General features: G+C 41.6%; 2 protein-coding genes across 5 annotated transcripts; one reads left to right on the top strand and one right to left on the bottom strand.

The window, feature by feature from the left end:
- On the top strand, positions 1-5,189 carry LOC124068152 (gamma-aminobutyric acid type A receptor subunit pi). The gene is made up of 10 exons (XM_046406120.1): positions 1-237; positions 1,287-1,363; positions 1,525-1,637; positions 1,746-1,813; positions 1,911-2,128; positions 3,025-3,107; positions 3,288-3,425; positions 3,513-3,665; positions 4,021-4,214; positions 4,321-5,189. The coding sequence occupies exons 2-10, from the start codon at positions 1,311-1,313 to the stop codon at positions 4,651-4,653; spliced, it is 1,353 nt and encodes a 450-aa protein (XP_046262076.1). The 5' UTR covers positions 1-237; positions 1,287-1,310; the 3' UTR covers positions 4,654-5,189.
- afap1l1a (actin filament associated protein 1-like 1a) lies at positions 5,190-27,671 on the bottom strand. 4 transcript variants are annotated; one of them, XM_046406115.1, is made up of 19 exons: positions 27,497-27,671; positions 14,587-14,712; positions 14,360-14,443; positions 14,190-14,269; positions 13,667-13,805; positions 13,389-13,484; positions 13,076-13,290; positions 12,783-12,962; positions 12,536-12,619; positions 11,844-11,919; positions 11,462-11,581; positions 11,171-11,382; positions 10,574-10,719; positions 10,393-10,465; positions 9,733-9,847; positions 8,311-8,478; positions 6,946-7,121; positions 6,736-6,861; positions 5,190-6,141 (listed from the first exon to the last, which is right to left on the bottom strand). In XM_046406115.1, the coding sequence occupies exons 1-19, from the start codon at positions 27,516-27,518 to the stop codon at positions 6,115-6,117; spliced, it is 2,265 nt and encodes a 754-aa protein (XP_046262071.1). In that variant the 5' UTR covers positions 27,519-27,671; the 3' UTR covers positions 5,190-6,114. The 4 variants fall into 4 exon arrangements, with proteins under 4 accessions (XP_046262071.1, XP_046262069.1, XP_046262070.1 ...); XM_046406113.1 differs by lacking the exon at positions 27,497-27,671 and adding an exon at positions 18,015-18,176; XM_046406114.1 differs by lacking the exon at positions 27,497-27,671 and adding an exon at positions 18,015-18,175 and having other exon boundaries at positions 13,667-13,802.

The following is a 27,671-nucleotide window of genomic DNA, read 5'->3' as shown; positions in this document are numbered from 1 at the left end:
ACAGCCAACAGTAGCCCACACACCAGAACCACATAATAGAAGCAGCTATGGTTTTTATAAGTAGATGGTACTAACATTGGGATATAATCACAAATAACCAAGGAAGAAGACCTGTCTCAGCCAATCACAGCATCTGGAACAGGGGGAAGCAGAAGAGTGGGGGAAGGAAACAAAAGAAAGAGTGGAAAGAGAAGAGTGACCTGACGTGGAAAAAAGGAAAGCAGAAGCCTGGAACAGGTAGGAGACAGAGAGAAGCATGATGAGACAAACCTGACGATGAGAAAAATATGAATAAATGTAAAGGTAGATGGAAAAATCTTTATTTGTGGGATCAAATGAGATGTACACATTTCTTTCAGATGTGCATGCCCACACAAAAAGAGAAGGAAGGGAGCATGCACAACAATGAATTAATCATCTGCCGGCATGTGTAGAAAAACAAGCAGCGTTTAATAACATTCTTTAATCTTCATTTAGGGAAATCAGCAGTGTTCATGTGCATCATCATTTACAGTGGCAGTGCTGTGTAAATAATTCATTCAATATTTAATGGAGATGCTTTGCTGGAGGTTCTGGTAACATATCAATATAATGTTAGCAAAACATTGTTTTGGGAATAACTGGAAACACAAACACGCCCCTGATGCATTTATATTATTTGGTTAAAAGTAAGAGGGAAGGCTTGTTGAAGGCTATTACTGACAGTGAAATTTATCTGCATGTGGCAAAGGGAGGGGAGTGACAGTGGGTAACAACCAGACAGTGGGGAATCCTTGATGAGTTGGAGACGGGGTTAGTTATCAGGGAGGCTTTGTGAATAAACCATGAGGTAGCAGTCACATAAATCAGCAGGTCTCAAGTGGTGCTACACACTTGTGTGAAAGAAACATGCAAAAACAGGCATGGAAATGCCTAGATGGACTCATGCAACCTTATCTAGACACTGTCTTTATCTCTTTTAGTGCTCTTAAATGCACGTGTGTGAGGGACCTAATTGGAGCAGTTACTACTATATTCATGGAACAGGGAGACGAGGATCGATACATGTTTCCACTACATTTTGCAAGTTTGAGAGCAGAGAGAAAACACAGTTTTGTAACATCAAAGGGTGAGAATGGCTACCATGCTGCACATTTCCCACAAGGTCTGTGAGCACATTCGGTTAGGTGCTGCCACCACATGGTAAAACGGTGTTATTCTATAAAATGTGAACGTACAGGAGAATGATTTGTGGATTTGCATTTATCAGTTCATGTTTTGAGTTTGTCACATCTCTCTGAGCACAGCTGACCTCTGCCTGGTGAATCACAATGTCTGTCCAGCTGCACGCACTACTGATCCTCTTCCTGAGCTCCACACAAGGGTGAGAGATGACCTGAGGGCAGAAACACCTGTGCAGGCTCGAGAACACACACTGATTTTGATATTTAAATTGACTTAAAATGGAATACCTGTGCTAACCTTTATAGGCCAATTATCCATCTCTTGTCTCATGTCTTTTTCATTTCTCTTTGTTGTTATCAGTGGTTGTATGCATCCGAGCCCCCACTGGGGAGAATGGAATGACTCTCAGCTTCTGCCAACAATTCAAAAGCTGATGAAAGGATACAATCGCTATCTCAGGCCAAATTTCAATGGTAAGAATGAGCATGATAATGATTAATTTGGACCAGAAGAGACTGCTCTACAGCAGTTATTGCGAAACGGACTAATTTCCCAACCTTCTGTGTCTCTGTCTGTGATAGAGGGCCCTGTGGAAATTGGAATGAGTCTCGATATCGCTAGCATCGATGCCATCTCCGAAATCAATATGGTATACAGCTCTTCCCACTATTTTTAATGTTGGCAGGTGGACTGGAATGAATCAAAGCATTATCTTTTTTATATATATATATATATAATCTTTTCAGGACTACACTGCAACTATCTTCCTCCGTCAGCGTTGGCGTGATTCCAGACTGGTATTCCCAGGAAGTGAGAGCATCAGCATGGACGGACGCCTCGTGTCACTGCTCTGGATCCCTGACACCTTTATCCCGGACTCTAAGCGCTCCTTCCTGCATGACGTCACGGTGGAAAATCGCCTCATACGCATCTTCAGCAATGGAACAGTTCTCTATGCCCTTCGGTACTTTTCTTCTTTTGTTTTAAGGTTTAGATGTATTAACATTTAATGAGTTTTTAAGCTGTTGCACGTGTCACGGATTCTGCAGAGCTTGTCTGAGGAAATTTACCTCAGAGGAGCGAAAATAAAAGGACACCACTCACAGAAAAATGTAGAAAGATCAAAATAAGGATAGGAGAGGAAGAAAAATAGACTATAAGTCATGTTGTTTTCAGTTTTTGTCAGTTTTAATGCTGTTTTTGTTTCTTGTGGTAATCAACAATGAATTCTACTAAAGTCTACTAGTTCTACTAAGTTCTAGTTCTACTAAATAAGGAAAAAGAAACACTTGTGTATCATCACTCTGTCATGTAACTTAAGGGGAATACCACTGCATTTCTGTATTTTTCACGCCCTTCAATTTCATATTATGTTAGTAAAGATTGGCAAGGTTCCCTACAGCTGCAGTAAGTTTGTCCTGATGTCTAATGTCTAAAAAGAAACACATTTTGATTTGTCAATGTTTGTGGAATGTGATTTTAAAAAGCTGATTCAATATTTTAAACAGTAACAGGAGATCCATGTTAATGTCTGACATTTTCATAGCAATTAGTATCACTATAATGTGCCTATATACACAAATAAGTCCCTATGATGTCCTCAGCAGCATTTCCAGCATTGATATCATGAAAATATCAGCAGAAAAATTTTAATTCTAATGCATTCCAAATATTTCTTAATGCATCTGATACAGAAATGACTGATGTTGATAAAATCTTCGATATGAATCTCCGTTCTTGTGATTGTTGCTCAGGGGGAGTTAATTACTGTAACTGCCCTGTCCTACATCAGAGGATATACAGTGTTTCGGAGGGAGCTTTTGAAGGTTTTTTAATAATCTTGCTCTGAATACACAACAGCATCACAGCAACAATTGCCTGCAACATGGACCTGACCAAGTACCCCATGGACAGACAGGTGTGCACCCTGCAGCTGGAGAGCTGTGAGTACCTGTCTCCAACCATCCATCAAGTGTGTATCACCACCATCTCACCATCACCATCACCATTTTCATCATCAGTGTAGTGAGTATTAAATGAAAGACCCAGTGTTATCCTTAGCAGGTCAGATTCATCAAACCTTATTATCAAACCTGTTTGTGTGTTCGTGTGTGTGTGGTCAGGGGGATACAACCTGCAGGATGTGGTGTTCTACTGGACCAGAGGGAATGACTCAGTGAGGGGTCTTGACACACTCCGGCTGGCTCAGTACAGCGTAGAGAGCTACCATACATCAGTGTCAGAGGCTGTGTATGAGACAGGTAGGACACTTCAATTCCCAGAATTCCCCCTCACATGTGGAGCTAAATAAGAATCATCTTTAATTTTGTTGTATTGTCTCTTCACAGGACAATACCCCAAGCTGGTGTTGCATTTTGCACTGCGTAGGAACGTGCTGTTCTTTATCTTGGAGACATATGTTCCCTCCATCCTGCTAGTGGTTCTCTCTTGGGTCTCTTTCTGGATCAGCCAGTCCTCTGTCCCAGCTAGAACCTGCATTGGTCAGTAAGACAAGTATAACACATATTCCAACATAACCATGTATTTTCCAACACAAAATATTTTATTGTCTCCATTGAAAAAAATCTATTGAGTCCTAAAAGTTGTCATAGCCTAAATACTCCGTACTATATACTGATGTAGTCAGCTGTGAATGTTCAGGAATGCACTTTAGCTGTGCTGAATCCATAAAATCTAAATATCAATACCTCATCATCATGTTAGCACCTGTTCAACACACGTTTTGATGCTTATATGATGCACTCAGACTAAGAAATCTGAACTTATATACATGTATTAATAATACATGAGAGATTCAACCACTGCCTTACAAAACAATGCTGTCATATTCTCAAGGAGTGACAACAGTCCTGACGATGACCACGCTGATGATGGGCGCCCGTACTTCTCTGCCCAATGCCAACTGCTTCATCAAGGCCATAGATGTTTACTTGGGAATCTGCTTCACCTTCATTTTTGGTGCACTGCTGGAGTACGCCTGTGCTCACTTCTACACCATGCAGCACCAGACCATAGAGGATTTACAAAGGGTGAGAAAATGGTTTACATTTAAATAACACAAAACAAAACAAAACACCACCATCATCACCAACAAAATGTTAGATAATGAAACACTGTAATTTATGCATCTGTCAGGATCTTCTGCGGGAGTTCAATGAATCCAGTGGAAATGGCTCCATCCCCGTCGTCACATCCACCCAACCAAACCAGTCCCTGGAGGTCGCCTCCGCTGCAGAGGACCCTGTGGAGAAGCCAGCGGACAGTGATTCTCGGAACAATGCTGGATCAAAAGAGAACACGCCAGGACAGGGCTGCGGCCTGTCTTCCTTGAAGAACGCATCGCGCAGGGCAGCATCCATCTTCACTGTGGAAAATCCTCACAACATTGATTGTCATGCTCGCACCATTTTCCCCATGGCCTTCCTCTTTGTCAATATCCTCTATTGGCTTTACTATCTCTTTCTCTGAGCACTTCTTCCAAAGCTACTGCATTGTTAATTTCACCTTCCTGAAGCTGCTCATTACCAGTCGCCACTGCCCAGATCTGATCAGAGAAGCGTCTTATATCACACACATTAGACCTTTGTGTCACACAGACAAGGTGACAAAGTGATGAAAAAGCATTTGACTTTCTTCTTTGTATCACACTGGAAAGCCATTACTGATCATTTATGAATGGATTCCTACCAAATTATTGACATGTAAGTGCCAATGCAAAGCGTCTATCTGTCTATTTAGTGACATCCATAGAAAAATAAAATGAGGATGAGTTAATTAGCTATAAACAACAGAATGCCTGAACTGTATCACACTATACTGTGCTGCATTGAATTGCTGTCATCAGCTGATGTAGATGTGTTTTGGTTTTCATACATTGTTTGTATCAGACCATATTTACTACCATGTGAAATTAAAACAATAAATCAGTGAATGGACATGTTGGTGCATTTTTTAATATATTTCCATTCGGTGTCTTTATGGCAATAAATGAACAAATGATCAACTGTTTGAGAGTGAGACACATTTATTATTCCCTTATCCAGGCAGGAGAGCAGTAAAGTGCAAAAGTGAAGCATAGGTTCAACAGAAAAGTTGTTAGAATGACATACAGTGGAGATTTTCCCATTCACAACAAGATTTGTCTGTATCTTTGAATTTTGCTGGTCACTCAGTCATCTCTGCTATGGGTATTTAATGTGTGCCAAGGAGGGTCAAGTGGGTGCAGGTTCTGGTTCCACAGAAATTACTCAAGCAGACGGTTTTGCTGTGTAGCACAGCTTCAACCAGAGCAATCAGCACTCAGCTGATTACTTCCATTACGTGAGTCTTAAGGTGATGGTGAGAAATGAACAGTATAAAAGTAAGAAACATAAAAAACAGTAGTCGTAACACACCTTGTACGACACAACATGGCATAAACTGCCTCATCCCCTTATTTTCAAGACACGTTACGTTTCCCACATAGCACTCTAACAATGAAACATTTCACCCCATGCAACACTGGATGAGAACACAATCCTATGTTGCATTTCCATTACAGTTCTGTAATCTATGCACATGCTGTGCTTTTCAATACACTTTTCATGAGTCCTTCTTTTACAACCCCTGCTTTTTTTTCTCTTTCCTGATTGCCACGTTTGAATCATTGATCAAAGACAACAAAAACACTTGGATACAGACAGCCAACAGTCTTTGGTTTTCTCACATTTGGAGTAGTGCTTTTTGGAAAACAGAAGAGTAGATATTCAGTGAGATGTACCTCCACCTAGTGGTTAATTTCTTTCATTACACTTTATTTCCTCAATCAACAATGAAACAAGTCTGTGCTTTGGGATGTACATGGAGGATTATCCTATGCAGGTCTGAATGTCACAATTGTTATCCTGAAATCTATTCATTCTTTCTCCAGTCCTTTTCAGCAAATTACTCCTAGGTTCCTTTCTTTGACTCCCATTCCTGTAAAAATAGAAAACATGTAGGCAATTTAGTAACAATCCAAAAAATATAAGGTTGTTCGAGAAAATTTCAGTTGAAATTTGCACAAGCAATAAGCTATGCAAAATACAGAAGAACACCAAATCAGACAGTTTCAGCAATGCTATTGTACTATAATAAAGAAACAAACAAGCAAAACCAAATTTATTGAAGCCCACTGCCCTGGTTTGCAGTTTGGAATGATTATTATGATTATGATTATTAGAGTTAAAAAGTTAGACTATCCAGCTTGAGAACAGTGCCTCACTGAGATTTTTAGAAACAATTTTTTGACAAAATTGAACAGAAATGCAATTTCCTTTTCAGCCCTCAGGGCAGAAATAGGTAGAAATATTGTGAATCGTATTGTACAGGTCGGAACAGCTGATCAAAGTGGCTGCACCACCACATGCAGACTGTCTATCTATCCATGTGGGAACCGTGAAACCCTATTAGGCAAAGGCACATGCTGCTGTGAATATACTTAATCCCATTAGAAACCTGACACACAAATCTGTCCATGCTAACAGAGAGGAATTCATCTAAAATGAGTCTGGAGAAAACAGTTTGCGTTACCTTTGCCTTCCGCATGACAGTTCCTGTAGAGGAAGCACAAAGGGATGGAGGCCGCCTTCGCATTTCTAAGGCACAGTTTACTGGTAAAGACTCACTGTAGATGTTCTGTGTCTTCTTACTGGACGCCTGCACAAAAAAGTAAATACAAAGAAGTAAATATAATATGTGTATGCAGGCAGGTATGAACATGTACTTCAGCAACGAGTATACCTTAACATGGGTTTTAGTCTCAGCAGGTGCACCAAGCACTCCACCAGCCAGGCTCTTCTTTAGGTTGTCTTGGACATGAGTCAGTCGCAGCTCCAGGTCCACCCTGTCTGCCTCTTTAGCTCGACAGGTGTCATCGAGTTGGGACAAACGCTTATTCAGGGAGGACTTCCTCCACTCTGATCCACAGAGACACAAGGATGCACACAACCAATGAGACAAGCGGAGATCATAAAATCAGACTGCATCAGTGCAATTTTGCCAGACTTTTACTTGACTTGAGTGTTTCCATATTATGCCACTTTGTACCACTTTGTACTCCATTAAATTAAAGAGTATATTAGAGTATATTTACAATCTGATATGCTACTTTTACTTCAAAACTACAAATACGTCTTCCAGCACTGCCAGCAGCATTCAACTGTAGGTAATTAATTAGATTGAGAAGGAATTTTATTTAATAATAAAAACAATTGGCTGTTTTATTTATCCCTCTGGGAAAAATCTGTTCGCATAGCCCTCTAATAATTGAGGTCTGACTGCAGGGTCACATACAGAGCAGGGATACAGAACATGCACTTGATTTGCAAGCCATCTGGTTAATTTGCAGATAAATGCTCAACTGTGTGGCTGGAGAGCTTTAGAGTCATATTGAAAATTAGTTCAGCAAACGCTGAGTTTGTGAAGCATTGGCTTTGTGTTTTGCTTTGTATCTTACTTTGGCAGATTCTCTAGAAACATAATATATTGCTACTATACCATGTTCTACATTATAATAGAGGCCTACATCAAAATGTACTGAATATCAATATCAACACACAATATGCCATTTTACTCACATTTAATGTTAAGTTGCATGATTAAAAGAAAGCAATGGGGTTTTGAAGGGGTGTGACTGAAAAGTTTTGAATCTCAAGGGTGCAGGCAGTCCTCATTAAAATGCCTAAGCTCAGCATAGAGCATACCCAAGCATACTATACGTTAAGTTACTGAAAAGCATTGGAGCACTGGATGCCTTCCCGTTCATTGGCATATAAACATATCAGACCTGTTAGATGCCAGTACATGCATGCCTAGACATGTATTGGTATTAAAAAAAAGTGTTTGCCTGCAATTGCTTCAGGAGATGAGAACTTTGCAATAAGAGCTTAAGTTTAGGAAAAAAAGGGGTTGCACAGTCACTCTGTCTTCAGTTTGTCTCCAGAGGTAAACTCAGATTTTGCTTATCTGTATGACAATAAAACTCGATTGTATCAAAATCTGACTGTCTCCAGTGCGTCTTTTTGACTCAGTTAAGTGTTGGAGAGGAGGTTCAGACTTATATCCTGTCCCTGTCCCTGGACAACTCATCTCTATCAGTCTCCTTACCAGAGGCTGTCTTCAGCTCTTCCCTCAGCTCTCTCTTCTCCTGTCGTAGGGTCACTAGTGCATTTCGAATTGCATCCCTCATTCTTTCCAGCTCCTCTTTCTCTTTCAGGTAACGCTTGGCATCCTCTTCAGCTCGCGTTTTCCCATACCTTCCATACTGGTTGGCGTCTAGGTGAAGATGTCAGAGGAGAGCAAAGGTGAAGGGTTAAATGTGCAGAGGTTATGGGAAAAAGACAAAATATCTCACTAAATTATTTCTGCCTGTCTTTGTTAATGTCATGCTCATTCCATCACTTCTACACCTCAAACAAAACCATAGCACACAAACTTTTCCTTTTTCAGAAGTCAAAGAGTGTTTGGAGAGAACAATTACATTTTCATTGATGCATGAATAAAAGATAAACATACACACACAGACACACACACACTCCTCCAGATGGAGAGGTCAGGAGGCAAGACAGTGAATCTAATGTGATTGTCCAATAAATCTCAGGTTACATCCTGATGCTGTCAGCCATGACGAGCCCTGGCTCTTTGATGTGTCAGATTGTCACAGTGAAGGCCTGTGAACCAGCAGTGAGAGGAGCACTGAGACATCAACCATACCAATATCACTTTCCTATACTCAGGACGCTCATCTCCACAGGGGCCAGCTGACAGAATGAAGTAAAGAGGGATGAGATTATGGAGGGAAAGTGAGAAGATGACTGAGAGGAGGGAAGAAAAACGGGAATATTGAGCTGGATAAAAGCTCAAATTTTATGACTGTGGATTGGTACACCACTGAAAGGATGAAGACTTTAAGCCACAGCAAAACAAGAGCTTTGCCATATAATTACAACTATATTAAGAGGTGTAAACTGTATTATTCTTGTCTCCCTCGATGGGGAGCAAGCTGCTAACTTTATTTAATTTTATTTAAGGAGTGTGAAGCCAAAAGACCCAGGAGGGGAGCCTCTAAAAAGATTTGGTCCTACTGCACATACACATCCCAAATGTCCGGTGGTTGAGAATGACTAGTTTACATAAACGTTTAAGTGTAGGTCTGTTCAGCAAACTTTCATTATGTTTTCGATATAGTACAAATCACAATCTGTAACCTCTATCTGTAAACAGACTTTCACGTGTAAAATTGGCAAAATTGATTTCAATTATGGTGATGTGGTTTATACTCACACATCAGTTGACCATTTCACTACTTGCACTAGCATCACTACATCCCATACAAAAAAGGAAAGTGGAAATTTCTATCCCAAAATAATAATAAACGCTGTGTCTTTTTTTTTACTTTTAGAGAACTGACTCAAATGCAGCCTACATATCTCAATGCACTGCATAAATAAAGCAGTATAGTTCATGAGAACAGGCTCAACACAAGATGTACAGATATGTTACTTCAGAAAATCAACTAAACTCACTTACTTGAGCCTGTTCGTTTGAGAGAGACTAAAGGCTTGGTTCTGTCAGAGTCACTGCTGGAGAAACTTGAGCGTCGCTTCCCCTGATTCCCAGACTGCTGCCTGCGGTTCTCCCTTGACTGGGTGGAGTAGAGAGGGGGGTGTATGGAGTGTGAGGTGGGGGTGGGGGGGGCATGACAGATGTGGGAGGATGCAAAAAGAAAGATGATGAGAGATGAAAAAAGGCAGTTTGTATATTAGGTTAAGCAATAAACTAAACTTCTGACTGTCTGATCTGAGACCAGTGAGGTGTGTGTTTGTGGCTGTAGGTGGTGAGAGGTATGTGTTTAAGTGTATGTCAGTTGGGTTAAGAAAAGGGTTTACAGGCTGTAAAACTGTCATGACCTCTTGCCTTCCTGTCACCAGTTTGATTGCTTTTTCTTTTTTGGTCTTTTTTCTTCCACTCCCACGTCTACACACCTTTTTCTCTGGTCTACAGAAAGCCGTCAGGGATAGGCATGTAATAGAGTACTGTCTGTTCAGGTGACTGACAGTCACAGTCCTCAACAGCTGCACACACACAGACCTGCTTCTAATCTTGCCACATCAAAGTGAAGCATTGCACATAAGGTTTAACTGAACTTGAAAATATATATGTGTGTGTATCTGAGCACATGCGTCCCACCTGCACGTCCTCATTAGGGACCTCATCATATGTTCTGGAGTCTGTGGAGGTACTGCTGGAGGATGTGGCCCACCTAGGGTCAGAGAAAAAAGGGAAATGAAATCAGCATCAATGCACTGATCTCTGGCCCTGCTTTGACCTCGTCCAAGTATTTCGACTCCCCCCACTTTGTCTCACTCACAGGAAGGAATGCCGCGCGGCATCGCGGATGTTGGCAATGGTTTCCACGTCAACATAGTCATAATGCAGTGACTCTGGACCTGTTGCGGAGCCTGTCTCTGCCAATAGCACACCAAGCCACCTTCCCAGGTCCTCAGAGCTGCTAGCCTAAAAAGAGGAAGGACAAATCAGCATTTAAAATGTGAGTATTATTAAATCAGTATTCATTTAGTTTGTGGCCACTTGTAGGCAGCAGAACAAGCTGGAAACCCCACACTGATATATTATCCCATGACTGTTACTTGTTATGTAAAATTTGTTAGCAAGTGGTTGCCTGTTTACATATCCAGACAACATGAACCCATATCAGCACTGATTTGGAGTCAAGTTTCTGTCACCACAACACATGAAAGTCTAATATTCACTCTCCTTTTAGTTCTGTTTGGGTCCCAACCAAACTCCTGTACAAAATATCTGGCTCTTCAACTGCTAAATGCTTAACCTCTGCCTGATGCTGGTCAATATATTGGAATTTTACAAAGCCAAGCAACCAATTATTAAAATAAAAATACTGATTAGTTAGGCTTTTAAATAAAGAATAAATGGCTCAGTGTTTTACCTCCAGAGCAGCTAATTCCGTGCTGTTCCGAAGGATTCGGAAGGCAAAGGGATGTTTGGGTCCCAGCCCTGGGACAACCTCACACCCTCGGAGAGGAAGCGAAGGCAGGGACGTCCGAAGGTCTCCTTTGTCATGGTAGAAGTGCAGGGAGCCTCTGCACACACAAGACCACTGTTCCCGCCACACCTGATTCACCAGCAATGACAGGTAGCCTACGTGGACAGAAAGGGAAAAAAATGACGCATCTGCAAATTTGAACACTTAAAGAATGACAGTAAAGCGGCATCTGACCTTGTCGAGGGTCGCTGTAGGATATCCGTGGATCTCCTGGCCGAGGGGGCTTCTTCTTGGAGAAGCTGATGATACGTGTGATTTTTCGGCCTGCAGCAAAAGCCCCCCGTTTTACCTTGCCTACATCAAAAACATAATTACACAGTTGCTTTTTGTTTGAATTTATCTTTACCGTTTAAACACTGCAATTTACTTAAAATGTCCCTTAAATCCCTTAAAACAGTAAAGATTGTAGCACAGGTTGTAAATAGCATTTTGACAAACAAGTTGTTTTTTTTTTCCAGAGGCATCATCTGCTTCTCATCATCAGCAGATGAATATTTTGTTTATGACACACACAAACAAAAGTAGGTGGACCTTGAGTAAATAGTTTTATTCTCACCATTTTCTCTGCCGTTCTCTACAGATGGAACACCCACACCGTCTGAATCTGATGTGTTCCTCTCTGTAGACAACCTCTGAGGAAGAAGCAAACAAACACAGGCTTATACTTTCAATGGCAGAATCCAAGTCCTGCTGAACTACACAAACAGCTAAATAAGATAAGGATATATAGATATGTGCATGTATATATGTATATGTCTGTGTCTGTGTGTGTGTGTGTGTGTGTGTGTGTGTGTGTGTGTGTGTGTGTGCCTCTGAGTTCTTTCATCCTCTCACACACTGTCTCATAACCATAAAACACATAATGACACAGAGCAAATGTATTCTGTGCCTTTTTTCTTCCACCAGCTCGATGCTCACTCCTCTCTTTTCAACCTGTGCTTTCAGTCATGACAGGGTCTTCTGCAGTTTATGTCTTGATGATAGACTGGGATGCTTTAAAGAGGATGAGCCTGTTACAACACCTACTCACTACAACCCCTATCATTGCTGTCTTAACACCCAATTATGCTACAAGCCAAATACAGGTATCACAGTGTACTGTGCCGAGCCAAGCAATTGTTTAGGAAGATTGATGGTGACAACACAATTGCTGCTTGCCACCAACTTTTTCTCACCACATCTGTGAATAAAAATTGTGTATTCGGTGTAAAAACAACAGGGGCGTGCTGAGATGTTTTCTACACTTACCTTGTCAAGCTCAGTTTTTCTTGGAATGACGGGAGATGCAGATTCCTCAGGGCCTGTGCTCTGCCCGCTCACCTCTCTAACAACCTGTAGGGATGTTAAAACGGGCCACTCTGAGCTGTACACTTAGCATTGAGGTGTGTTTTTCCACATTGTCAAACCTACTTACAGTGATTGATGCCAAGACTGATGAGCGTGTTGCCAGTCTGTACTTCTGCACTCCTACATTTCATTTCAAAATGTAGCTTACCCTGAGCCATCTGTGGGCCTGCTCCTTGCTTTGTACTGCCAGCACCAGTGCATCTCCATTTGGCAATGTGAAGCGGAGTTCATGGTGTTTCCTCTTGCTGTCTTTGGGTGCGTAGACCACAGTGCACTGGGGCAGCAGCAGGTCCACATAGGGACATGTGTCCTTAGAACTTTTGTAGCACTTCAGAAAGGTGGAAACAACGGGACAAGTTGAAGATGTGTAAGCTAAAGAGAAGAAGAACGGCAGAGGCTGTCTATGTATCTCGCATGCAGGACCACATGAAGGCTTCTCACCTGTAGTCTGTTTTCTCGTATGACAGTGAGCTGTTTTGCCCATTGGCCGAAGCGTTTCTTGCGCAGCAGGAAGGCACAGATGCGACAGTCTCTTGCAGGAGGCATGGAGCTCTCATCCGAGGGCCACTGATGAGTGAGTCGGACGCCAGAGCTCCTCTCTTCGTCGTCCTCCTCGTAGGACTCGTAGGAACTGCTCAGAGCATCTGAGTCATTGACTGAGAGAGCAACAACAGAGAAGATAAAGTGTGTTTTATTTGTTGTAAAAGAAAAGGCTGCTTTTACCTTCTAAATGTTGAAGAGTAACTCAACTTACATGAGTTTTTGCGGTGTGAGTTTATGCAGGTAGTCGGGTAGTTGTTTTCTGCATCTTCATACCCATCTTCTATAGAGTTTGGAGGGCTTGGCCTGACTGAAAGTGGAGGATATGAAAGAAATCCCTAATTAGTTGCTATGTTCCAACTTGTACTTTGTAATTATGTTTTTAAAAGTGCTAGATGACTACATTTATGTAATTTAAATGCTGAGTACTGACTTAGGGATTTTTAATGGGAAAATGTCACTGAGTTCAGCAGGAGAGGGGAAGATGCTGACCTCGTGTAATGATGTACTCTGGCATCATGCCAGGACTGAGGGGCACAGCCTCCTCATAGTACTCCTCAGGAGGAGGCGTTGTGGGCAGAGGGGGAGGAGAGTCAGCTGAGTGCAGGGCTGAGGAATCTGCACAGTTCTGCTGAGGGAGACACAGAGACACAGCTCTCAAATTTTTCCACAACCACAAAAGACTTTTTTTCACAGAAGAACTACATGATCAAAGAGATACACATGTCCTCAAAATGGCATCCATTAAACAGATGTATGGGCTCTGGGCAGGTCCTTAAATCTTAACATCTTACACAGTGATGAGCATGTAAGCATGGGAAACCACAGCAACATGAAATACGATCCCTATTTTCTTTACTTTTTCTCCATAAGTCATTTAGAGGTGTAACAGTCTTTTGCAGAGTTGCTTTTCAGTGAGTGCTGAAAAGACACAGAGCACATGATGTACATACAACAACATACATCCTTCATTTTACTTCTTGATTTAGGAATTTAATACATATTGGCCACTTGCCTGTTTTAAAGTGTCAGCTTGGGTGTTCTCATCTTCTTTCACATCATCTGTAACATCCTTCAAGTCTCCCAGCTCGCAGTCTACAAAAAGACAACAAAGTGAAGTCACACTTTGCATACATAAAGACATAGCAAAGCATTTAACAGCACCATGTCGGAACTCAAACTCACCAAATGTCTCAAAGAGTGACTCTACAAAGCTGGTGCCATTTCTATACACTGCTGAGTTCATGTAGATGTAGTCTGTTCCTGACACTGGAGTTGGGGAAAGAGGAGACATACTCACTTAATGTTTGGTAAGAAATGATCTCTGACATTTTACTACAATTTAGTGCAAAGGTTCTCTGACCTCCATCCCTGAAATAAAACAAAAAGTGTCTCCATCTGTGTTTCCAAACCTGATGGCTGTATCTGCTGCAGGAGGTTCCACACAGAGGTTTTCTTCTCCTGCGTGGAGGTGCTGAGGTTCTCCTGGTCCAGCATCTTCAGCAGTATGCCCAGCTCACTCACCAAGACCTCCATCGCTGCACACAGAGGGGGCAAAGGTCAGTGGGGCACGGGTTCAGTATATCAGCAGAGAGGGCAAAGGTCAGACTCACAAGTCCAAACAAACCCCACGGTGTGTGTCAAAGAGTCTCTCTCTCTGCTTTGCTTTTCCTGTGCCTCTCTTTCATTTTCTGTCACTTTGCTTCACAGTTTGCCAATAACAAGCCACCATCTTCTCACACAGTCTCCCTCCTGTCTTTCTCTGTCTGTTACCAGCCAGACTAAACAACGATGAAAGGCTCGGGGGACAGGAAATAAGTTTGCTAATTGCTCATTAACCCCCAAAGAAAAGTAAAACTGAAGCGACCAAAAACCACTCTACGACACAGAGCATGAACAGATCGTCCTGCACATGGCGCAAAGAAAACCAGTGTTGTGTTCCTACAACAGGCCTGATATGTTACTGGCTCACACACTTATGGGCACGCACCCAAATTTCAATTGTCACTTTCAGTGCTGAGAGGGTAAATTAAGTGCACTGCAAATACTGTCAAGATGTTGGCAGAAATATGAGATTCTGACAAGAATAACTGAAGGACCACTTTACAGAGCCCAGGAAAGACCAAATGTACCAGCAAGCAGGGACATGATCTTTATCTAAGCTGGCTCAGTGTATAGGAAATATATATACTTCAACATCTATGTTGATCTGAGAGGTGGGATCGGTCCACTCCCTGATTTTGGAAGACAACTTAAATAAACCATCTCACTCCCCCAGCTGCTGGACACCCTGAGAACAGGTCCACAACCTGCTGTATTTGTACTCCTCCTTCAGCATCATTTGTATTGTCTCCCTCTGAGTTGATGTGCCCTGATCCACATTTCTCTACCCTGTTAATCCTCAAATCCTCCATGAAACCTGACAACTGGCTGAGTCACTGCTGATCCCCACCTCCCACACGCACACCTCCATCTCTCCCTCTTTCACTCAATCCCCCGTTTTCACAGCCCAGCCACATTGGACTTGCTGAACCATGCATCTTGCTGGGGTCACCCATGGGACAACTACTGAGCCAGAAAAGCCTTTGCTCGGTGGGCGGTCATATGAGAACAAGACCTGTTGCACTGAACAAACTGAACACATAGACATGTAAAAATGTAAATCCCACAGGAGCATACTGTATGATGCGTGTTTAGTGGGCTGAGTCAAATGCCTGTTGTGTGTGGGCCAGTCTGAGGTGCATATTACGAGTTTCGGCAGAATGTTGGACTCATAGATGTGTTACTCTGACACAGCCATCTCAGATGTAATCACCACTGACAGGCCGAAAGTCTTGAAGAGCTGGGAGATGTATCTGGTGTTTGTCACTGATGTGTGCTCTACACTGCAGACTGCTCCCACTCCTTAAAGACAGACATACTTTCCTGAGGTGGGTCTTCCTATGGGCTTAACAATGCCCTGACAAGGCCGCAGTCAAGAGCAATAAGAGATGCAGTAGGTGTGTGTTTGCTTAAGCCCGTGTTACCACTTTATTATCTTTACTAGTGCAGTTTCCTTCGATTGTGATAAAAGCATGCTCACACACTGAGATGTGGGCATGAGGAATTAATTCGTGGAGGGATCCAAAATGCTCATTAAGATTTATTTCACTCTGGGGAAATAAAGAGATGGAAAGGGAGGAAGGAAACTCATGAGAGTGGGATATCTTTTCCTGGTGAGTGCTGTCTCTCTGCCAGAGGTTCCAGCTGTTTAGATTTTGGCTCTTGCACAGCATTGGGCTTCCCCTAACCGAGTGGAAGACATAACCTTATCCACAGCATGACTCATTTGCGGGAGAGAGACATCGAAATTCACACTAGTCAGCATTCAATCAAATATAACACAAGAAATCGAGGATTTCTTTTCGAACACTGAAAAAGGACATGAAAAAGGTCACGACACTCAAAACTATTTCACTGTTTCACTTGGACGCATGTTCTAAAGAGATGATCATTCAAATAGACAATTACAGCGTTATTCCACTTGTGCCAAAATAAGCAAAGAGGAATTACTGTGTAGTATCTGGCATGTGAGGCACACCCTTTAGCACCTAGCCATGCTTTTATAATCAGCACCACACTACACACACATCTTTAACAACACACGATCCAGTAAATCTCTGCTGTAAGTGTGTAATCTGTGCAAGAGGGTGATGTGTGTCCTTGATGCCTTTAAGAGCCAGAAAAAACAGATTCTGAGTCATGCACCTGGGGGAAGCTATACTACTACCCAAACATATGATAATAATGCTACGTTAAAACAGGTTGGTATATGATTTGACTAAAGCCACACCAGCCTGAAATTGTAATATGTTCATCTAGAAAAGCAAACCATAACCTCAGTCCATATACTGATTACTTTTTAATCATTAAGGGAAACCTTCATAAATACAGCTTTAGACAGGACAAAAGATGGGTGCAGGCAGTGCACCTTACCTTCTGGAATGTGAAAAGCCATCCAAAGCTTTGGATACACTCAAACATTTACCTCCTCACACTAGTCTGACAACTGCTGTTAAACACTAAACACATTCATCACTTTGTTAAAAGAGTGAGACTCTGCAAAGTGCTTTGTGTGTGTGTGTGTGTGTGTGTGTGTGTGTGTGTGTGTGTGTGCGTGCATGTGTAGTGAAGGTGAGACAGTAGTTTAAGAGTGCAGACTCAGAGATTTAAAAGAGGCTTGCATTAGCAGACTTTATGTACAAACTCTCTGAGGGAGTGAGAGAACAGGGGAGTGGGGGTGAATAATGTCAGCAAGTTGAGCACCTGTGCTAACATGTCCAACCAACTCTGATATGAAGAATAATGTGACCTCAGTGGAGTGCAGTTTTTTTTAACTCCTTCCTTTTCATGCCAAAAGTTTTCTTCACGCTGAACTTAACTTGTCTTGCCACACATCACACACAAATTACAGCATGATGAAAGCGACAAAATTCAGTGGTTCGGCAGCAGCTCTGTTTCACAATATTGTTGCAGACAGGCATTCCAGCCAATCATGCAAGAAACTGCATCCCACAAAGAGTCTCTAGTGGCTCAGCTATTGAGCCTGGTTGGCGAACTGTTTCTTTCTCAACAATTCAACATTACTGCCTTTCTTGGTAATTCAGCGAGCTGGCATGATGCTTAAGGCTTGAAGCAAACATCACCTGACGTCTTGCATTCAGTTTCATGTTTACAACACCTTTACAGCTTCACATTGTTCCAGATATTTACATACCTTTACAAATCCTTGCACCCTCTTTAGCTTTAGATGCCTGCTGTGTTAATATCCTAACTATAAAGACTTCCCTTCAGCACTTACCCTCCACAGCAGTGGACGAGAGTCCCACCATTTTCCAAGGTTAACAAGGAGACAAACTGGCTCATTCATACATAAGCAGATTCTATAGGAAGATATTCCGGAGTCAAAGCCTCCCTCTGTGTGCTCCGTCCTGTGAAGTCTTTGTAGTGGAGGTGAGCTGAAGTCTGCCTACTGTTGCATTCACACTTCCTTTACCTCTCCCTTCCTCCCTCTAATCTGTTATCTCCCTCCCTCCCACCAGCCTGCCCCCCTTCTCTTTTCTGGGGGGGGGTTGGGGGCTCCCGTGTGTGTGTGTGTGTGTGTGTAGCCCTTTTGAATCCCCCTCAACTGTAATCCTTGGGATCGTATAGCACCTGGGAAAGGCTTGCTGTGTAAACACACACACACACACACACACACTCACTAATAGCCAACTCCCAGGCTTTATTCTTTCACATTCCTTCCCCCAATACATTAACCTTTAACTAGTTGCACATTAACGCTCACATCCATAAGATGCCAGTGAACCCACTGGCACGGTAGTGAGGCACTGTATTACTTTAAAAAAAAAACAAAAAAAAAAAACTTTACAACATCTTAAACACAGATCTAAACTGTAAAAACACCTGTAAAAAACCCCCAGTGAACCTGTCGCTGCAATCCCTATATTTTAAATGCATTTATTTGAAAGTATAAAGCGAAAGATACTGAAGCGATTGAGTAAAGGCTGTGCAGTGGAGGCAGAGGCAAGTTGAGACTCTTCAGAGTTACACGTGGATGACTTGTTGCCTTGAGGCAGACTCATGTGCCTCGACACGATGCAACATGCTGCCTTTCAATCATATGCCCACAAACGCTGCACAAACAAACTCACAAGCACACACAGACACATACACAACCATACGGACAACAATGCAGAAACTCACTTGCAGGGATAAAACAAACTTCTTTTAAGAGCAGAATTTTGCTGGATATCAGTCAAAGAAATGAAAACAGCAGGCTGCACAAGACTGCTTAATACATGTGCAACATAAGATCACCTCTTGTTTTGGATGCTGGTACGTCCCCTTTGACCCCTCATTCTGACCTCAATAAACTTTAGGAATACATTTTTTGGAGTTATTCAATGAGAAGATCAATATCACTTTTATGTTACTACTAACAAATTAATGCTAAAGTCTTTATGCCAAGCTTACTGGTTAGACATCATACTCTGTATCACTGATTGATATATATATATTATATATATAATGCATAATATATAATCCAATTATAGCTGGGTGATCAAAGCCATATTTTCTATTCCAGTAAAAATTGGTAGAAAAAAAGATATCAGTAATGACTAAAGATCTTTAAAGTTAAAGGTGAGCTTGGTGAAGAACATGATAGAAATATCCCTGAACAATGAATGACAAAAAAGGGAAACGAGTGGCCTAATTATGTAGACAGGACTACAGTCTGATTGGATACAGGCCAGAAGGTTTCCCTGAGGCATTTACTTTGTTTCACAACTTTTCCCAAAATCTTCTCTTGCTGTGACAAATGCCACAGACACACCCTGCTAGTCTAGGTTATAGCCTGAAAAACTGCTCCTCGCTGTGACTAAATGTGACCTCTGAACTTCTCGGCAAAGCTGTGAACTCACACAGGACAGTGGATGCCAGAGGAGGGGGCAGGAGAGCACACCGTTATGTAAAGAATGCATCATTTTTTTCCCATTACGACTTGGTACAACAGCTCTCATGTCTTTGAGTAAACATGACATAAACAGCTAACTGCTGAAACAGGATGAACTATTAATCAAGGAAACAGCATTTTCCAGGTTTACATCAAGTCCACAATACAAAACTTAGAACCACAAAGAGGTAAGTCCTGCCAGACAAAGCTGCTGTGAGGAACTCAAACAAGTGTACCATCTGAGACTCCGCAAGAGATCAGTATCTAATGAAAACTGCTGCGTTTTTCTTGGAAGTCTCCCTTTCCTTATTGTCTTTGGACATGCTGGATAAGAGCAATTTCCCAGCCTGGTCTGACATGAAAGACCACTGCAAGGTTGAAGACTTTGAGGTGTCCAGAAACAAAGTGTAGGAGCCCGTCTTTATCTCATCTCTAAGTGCAGTTGAACAATATGACCCAGCAATTTTTGAAAGAAAAGGAAGAACATTCTTGTTTTAGAAAAAGCATAATCTTATCTCATCTGAAGTGAGTCACTGGAGAGGTTTTTCAGCTAAGAGACAGCAGGATTTGAATGTAATCTTCATGCCGTGTGAGGCTTATCTATATACCATCATCCAGCTCAGTCATCAAAGCTGGGCCATGCATGTTTAAAGAAAATAGCTGAATCATAACACTGATGAAAAACTGATGTCACATCTTAAGTTCAACAACAACCAGCTTATCATAACCGTTTGCTCCAGATGTCGAGGTGTGCAGCCAACACATGCTAACAAAGGTGAGGTAAACCAGATTGCCAGACGTGCTTGAGGTTTTTAATTGCATTAAGAGCGGGGCAAACAGTGTCTTCTCTCATCAGCCTGTGCCCTATCATAATGAAATCCCCTCCCACTCTACTCCTCAGATTCCAGGCATTTCCCAGGTCCGATGGTTCTCCTCTCCCTGGCACATAACATGTCTGGGCATTCACAAACTGATAACTCCAGAGCCCACAGTAGGTAAACAGAGACAGCATTGGATCATTCGGATGATGATACAAAGCAGCAATGGCCGCAACTGTGCCTGTTACTTTCTTTCTGTTGCTATTTGGTTTGTGTGTTCATCATGGGTGGGTGAACACAGCTTGATTAAAATATGCAATTCTGATAATATTTCTGAAGGCCGCAGATATCTTAAGCTGTTATTATCTGTATCTATAGACTAACAGGGAATCAAATTACTATATTCATGTAAAAGAGCTCACTTGTAGTGATGATTATCATCCAACTCTGCAGTAATCCTGGTTCTACGGAGCATTGTACCATCTTCCAGCTCACTGTCTTGGTTTAACAGCCCATAAAGTTACCGTCTTGCTACCTCCTCAGCACCAAACAGCCCAGCTGGTTGCTCAGGTTGGTAACTAGCTGGTGATCACGGTGGAACAGTCAGCAGCTGAAGAGCCAGATATTTCCATCAGGAGTTGGTGGAGAACAAAACAGAGCTAAGAGGACACTGAATGCTGGAAGGTATTATTAATATTATTGTTGGCACTACCACCTAGCAGGTAGCAGAAATACCTGCCATACTATGATGGATATAAAGAGACTAGGCTGCAAATCATCAGAACAGCCATTGTCTGATAAGCGAACTACTGAACACCCTTAGAGACCGATTCTGATCTTATTCCACATGTTGCCAACAAAACACTCCTTCCTGTCCTACATTAGTTAATGGGCTGACCAACTGGGGATGCCCCATGTGCCCCCTATAGAGAAGGACTTCCTCCTTCTACTGATGACATCACTTATCATCTCTGGCCTTCTGTTTCCTCTTCCTGTCAGCTGACCCATACCCCCTTTTACAGTACAGTCTCTGGTGACCCCATTTTCAATGCAATCTCTAGATCTTACAATTGATAGAATTGAATGTGGCTGCTTCTACAACTGTATTTCAAAGAATGACAATATAATAGAGCACTTAAAGCACTTAAACATACTATTGCAGGCAGCGCCCTTGAGAGTGAGAATTCCTTTCACATGGCTTTGACATGTACATTTATTATACAGGAGGACATATTAAACAAATACGTATTCTAAATAATACAGTACACTACAAAATGTGCTAAGGTTGAGCCACAGGTGAGGGAAGCATGTGGAAATACTTATTTGGTTTGGAGCAGTTGTAAAGGTGTGCAAATTAAGGGGAGAGGGGGAAAACAAGTTCTCCCTACTGTTTTTTTATGGTATATGGGAAGATGCTTCAGGTTACCATAAAATACAGCAAGGATCCCACACTCCATGATACTCACTACAAGTCAAAAGGTGGAAAAAGTTGAGGAAAACAGGTTTGCTTGCCTTTGTTCATACAGTGGGTATTATTCTGTCCTAGTTATTTATTGTGGGATTAACTGATGCACTCACTCATAGACTGACACTTAAGCTGACTGCTTACTTGAAAACACCATATCATAACCTTGAATTAGGCAAAACGTAAAGTATTTGGACAGTGCATTCCACAGCACAATTACTTTCGAGCCGTACATCTTAGTTCAAATCTGACAAGTACAGCAAGGCTTAGGTTGAATTCCTTCTTAGAAGATATTTCTAGACATTATTTAAACAGGGTGTGTATGTATCCTGCAGTCAGTGTCTATGACAAATTTCTAGTTTGAACGTGCATCCTCACTCCTTCTAATTAGGCCACTCTAATTAGCCTGTCACAGAGACAGAAATCTACTCAAAGTCATTAGGCCTCTTGTGCGTCTGGGACTTTTCATGGTGATGGAGCAAGAGAATTATGGGTTGGCGCACTCCCGCTCACCTGTTTAAGCATTAACTGGCTTTTAAAGGGCAGCAATGAAGCACTGAAGCTTTTGATGTTCACAGATACACACACACACACACACACAGAGCAAACCACGGCTTCACTGCAGTTGAGAAATTTAGTTTTAGAAAGTTAGTTTTAGCAATCTTAAAACTGCTTCTCCTGCATGTATTAATGTAAAATACACTGAATTGCCCCTGTGTAATAAATGTGCTATATAAATAATTTTCAATTTGCTTGCGTGCTTAGATGAGTTTCTCCTTATCATATTAAATCTATTGTGTCTGACAATGCACAACAATAGCTCATCATCAAATCCTTCTGTTTAGCATCTGTTGATAGATTGGCAAGCTCTCAAGGGGATTTCCCTTGTCATTATGAGATAGGCTGGGAGGCTTGAATAGAAAGATGGACATAAATGGTGTGTTGGTGGAACTGAACAGGTGGTAATGGCTGCATCTGTGTATTTCAATACGAATTTGGGTTCAAGGTTCAAAAGGTCAAAAGTCACACTACTGACCATGATGTAGGGGGTGTCTGTCTGCTAAACCCTCTTCTGCTCTTTCACATTTTTCATCTTGTGCTTCCCTCATTTATTCAGGTCTGAGATGGCACAGAGGCCTTGACTCAGCCTGCTGCCAGACAAAGACTCTACAGTGCAGTCAGTATTATTCAGATCCCATATCTGCCCTGACTCCTATGAGATCATCACAATGCTATGTCTCCCTCACAGAAAAAGTATTCACATACTGAGAAAGATGCGATTCTGCAAGTGGAAGCACTGCTTTACTGATGTTGCACAGACAAGGGTAGACAGAACACACATACACGCACTCACACACAGACACACACACAGAATCACCAGCACACAGAATCACCAGCACACATACACAAAAGGGAAAAAGGAGCTGCTTTGTCTCCACTTAGGATTTTTTGTGTTAATGGGATTTTGACCAGAGCAGAGTGCTGTCTTCAGTCATTCACCAGAAAACTAGGACACACACTCAGTCTTCTTGCTGTTGACTGAATGTAACCATCTTTAGTTCATGAGGATGATTTAAGCTGCCTTTTGCATTCTCCTTATATTATGTAGTGTAACGATTTACCTCATAAATTTCGGAAATACAACATTGCTGGGGTTTTATTGCGTAAAGATATCATTAGTCTTTATTAAACATAACATTTCTGCACACTGTATATCTGAAGACAATACAGTCTTTACAGTCACTTGTAAATTATTGTTAAATGACCATTGTTAATGTCGTTGCTGTAGGATGAATGTTACGAAGTGCAGAAGCGCATTTACATTTTTGTTTCTGGATTAACAGGTGAATCCTTGCTTAATTCATCTTCAAAATTTCCAAAATCAGTGAGTTCTAGCTTTTCTATATTCCCAAATGCAAGTTTCACTATGCATTGCTAAACAAATGAGACCAGAATGTCAATTCACCACCACAATCTGATTCTTACATTTCTTACAAGTACAGTGCTTAAAAGAATTCTTGTTGATATCACACATTATCACACATACTTATCTGTGGGATAAAATGGTGGTACACAGTTTTCCAAGAATCATGTTTAAACACTTCTGCGTGCACACCAGAAGCACATTTTGGCAGTACACTCTGCACACTGTGAATAGCTAACTTGGATTTATCCATAACGCCAACAAAATTACACTTTCTTTACCTGTATAATAACATAACAGTCATATTTTATTACTAAATTATGGCTCTTGTCAAATAACCTATAGTAAAACTGATAAAAAAAACTGAGGTAAGGTAAGACCCTCTTATATTCTGCCAAGCCTCTGCAATAAATCTGAAATTTCCTCACAAGTACACTGCTTGTACCTGTATGCATTCATACCCCAAGCAGACTCACTTTACAGACTTTCTCTTTCTGCAGAAAAAGAAAAACATCATACAGAACCATATACTGTCATATAAACTTTGCAGCCCCCTGCTGTAATGTTATGCAGCATATCACCATGGAAACCTTAGACAAACAGATGTACAGAGAATGACCATTGCCATATACACAATGCACATGTGCACACCCACACAGGCACACGCATGCCCTGCACGTATCCGAGTCATTTCATGATCTGCTCATCTCACAAGGGTTAAAGAGGGGAATTCCATTTGGGCTGGTCCACAATCATCCATGATTTACAGCTCACGCATGATAGGGCATTTACATACATGTACAGTATCATGTGTATGAGCTTCAACTTGTCTGCAAACTATGCCAAAAAACTCTTCAGAAAGTCTAATATCAGAAGCAAAACAGAGTTAGACCCAGGATGTAAAATACTGTATCAGTCTGTGAAAAGTTTGGAGTCAAGTTGTATCCACAAACTGCTTCTGTGATGCCAAAATGCAGATTAAGTCATACATAATGAGAAATATGGTATGAGTATACATGCAGTGAGGTCACTCACCACCGGCCAGATGACGACAGCAAACTGAATTTTAATTCTGCCCTTTTGCTCTGCTAACCCATATCCTGTGAACCATGTTTCAACTTCAAATCTTAACAATTCAAATCCTTGTTGACTCTCAAAAAATATTCTCCACATGCCTAAAGATGTAGATTTGTGTCACAAAAAAATAAATTATCACTCAGAGCGTCATTGGTGACTGTCGTATGTGAATTTGATGGAATAAATCCAGCTCATGTGTTGAATAAACCAGGGACCGACATGCTTAAAGAAAGACATGCTCATGCCAGCACACAGGTTCTTTTTTTCATACATATCTCAGTGGAATTTGGATGTGTGCAGCACTCAAACTATCTCATTAGAGGAATGACACTGATGCATAAGGGATTTCACACACATGCAGCAGACTTGTGCTTACATGAGCAGTATGTAACATTTATGCATCACCGTGGAGTCCACAGCAGAAGACTGTTTGGGTCCTCGAGTTCTTTCATATGCTCCAAAACATCCTGACAATGGCCATGATTCATCAGGATCTGCCGGAGTAATTCATAGACAATCCCATCGCAGCAATGCATGTCTGTAGGGACAGCCTCTCCCCTCTCACACCCACCTGATGCTCTGCTTCTCACAGTGAGCAGTGAAAACAAAACCTTTATTTCCATGCTGCTCCAGCTGAATTGGATAGTGCATAATAAGAAGCTTCCACTATTCAAGCTCATACCTGCCTCTCATCAATCTTACCAAGCTTGATATCTGAACTCATGTAAAAACACGAATGATTACATGATCAACTGAACGACACAAAATTAACACTTAACAAATAATCCACACGGAGCTATAGTATAAATAAAGTTAGCGACTGGTGGTAGGCAGACATGAGCATGACTGCCAATGAATGCTAACATTGTTACCTCTTTGTCATGTGTGTGAAGAGGTTGTTTTCCCCATTGACTTTTCCACACCAATTACTGATTAATGCTGCTTTAGTCATCAATTATTTTAAGTAATATATCAAATTAAAATATTTGTATCTCCTCAAATGTGAGGATTTGTAACATTTCTCTATAACCGAATCCCTTTGGGTTTTTAAATTGTTGCTCAGCCAAAATAAATGATTAAGGAGGTGCCACTTGGGAATCTGGTAGCTTGTGAAAGGCATTTGTTAAAGTTAAACCTTTTATAAGACAAGTCAATGAAAAGTAATTCATCGACTGCCACCCAGAGGATTCAAAGACCATATAAACAGTAAGGTGTCCCTCGGGGGTCACCAGCCGTCATTGTGTGTTTTCTCTTGTGGTGTTTACACAAACACAAAGCTAAGATAGAGAGTCAGTCAAGCAAAATTCCTGTGTGTTTGTAAGTGACTGTGTGTGTGTTGAGAAAGACAGGAGTGACAGGCAGGGATTTCTCTCAACATGGACAAGACCGAAAGACACCTCCCCCTTTGGACACACCAAAGTACACTTGACATAATCCACATTCACTGACAAGGTGATGATGGATAGAAAAGAAATAACTCGTACAGGACGACAAAAGTGACACATATGACTAGGAAAAAATGGATTTTTCTTGTTGGCAAAGAAGGTCTTAAAAGGTGTTGTGAATAAGTTTGCCCCCATTTTCTTTTACCTCCAGCAAGCTGAGTCAAAAAAAGTCTTTACCTGTCCAGTGGCTGGAAACAAGTCTATGAAAACAACCCTTAAGTCTCTGCAGCTTTAAAAGGAGTAACGTGATACAAGCAACATCAGCTGAAATGCAAATACAAGATCAAACAAACTTAAATCAACTGTACACTGAAATCATATCTTCATATTTGAAATGCTGATCTGGGTCACACCTTGCCCTGGGATTTCTTCTTTCTTCTAACCACATGCCAAAGCCCGCAAGGGGGCCAGTGTATTTGTTTTCTATTACAATGTGGAAAAATGTTGTACTGTGCAGGGGGCCAAGTGTACCCCTCCCAGAAAAAACACATGGGGGCGGAAACACATTTTGTATTTCTTGCTATTTCAACACAAACGCACTGCAGAGCATCAGAGTTCTCTGTCGGTGGGGTCCAAAAATCATACATTGACTGTCTAATCTCCAAATATCTCATCTCCACATCCTGATATTTGACTTGAGTCAGGATGAGTTAGATCCACTTTTCATGAAAACAATCAAACTTCAAATGAGCACTTGGTTCTCTGCCTCTCCAAGCAGCTGGCGGGGAAGACCAAAGTTACATTATTTATATTTTCAGTGCACCTCCATAGTGAGTAAGAATTACGAGTCGGTGTCCTCAGACAGCACGCCTGGAAATAATAGAAATTTAGAGAATAACATGAGAGCAAATTGTGCAATTTGGTCATAAGTTTCCCACATGTTCTGATTAAGGCTTAGTGAAGGTGGTGCAGTGAGAGGTGTGGTAGAAAGGAAACACACTCGGTGGGTGTGTGAAAGGCTCCAACTGTTTTGGACAGCCGCGAAAAACGACCAATTAACACACAAAACAAACAGCCATTTACAGCAGCACACTCGGCACTCAGCGCAGCAGTCAGTCTCTTTCGCAGCGGCGTTTCAGGTTGAAAAATGAACTTACATTTTGTGCCTTTTGTGTCCATTCCGCTGCTGTTGCTGTCCAGTTGATGAAGTTTAATACAGGATCATGACTGAGTGTGTGAACGTGTGTGTGTATGTGTGCATGTGTGAGTAAGTGCGTGAAGGTGTGTAGAAGCACTGCTGACAGATACGGTCTCTACATTACAGACTCTCAG

This window comes from Scatophagus argus, chromosome 12 (genome assembly GCF_020382885.2).
Source record: "Scatophagus argus isolate fScaArg1 chromosome 12, fScaArg1.pri, whole genome shotgun sequence".
NCBI lineage: Eukaryota > Metazoa > Chordata > Actinopteri > Scatophagidae > Scatophagus > Scatophagus argus.
The sequence above is the reverse complement of the archived record's forward strand: the minus strand, read 5'-3'. Positions and strand labels throughout refer to the sequence as shown.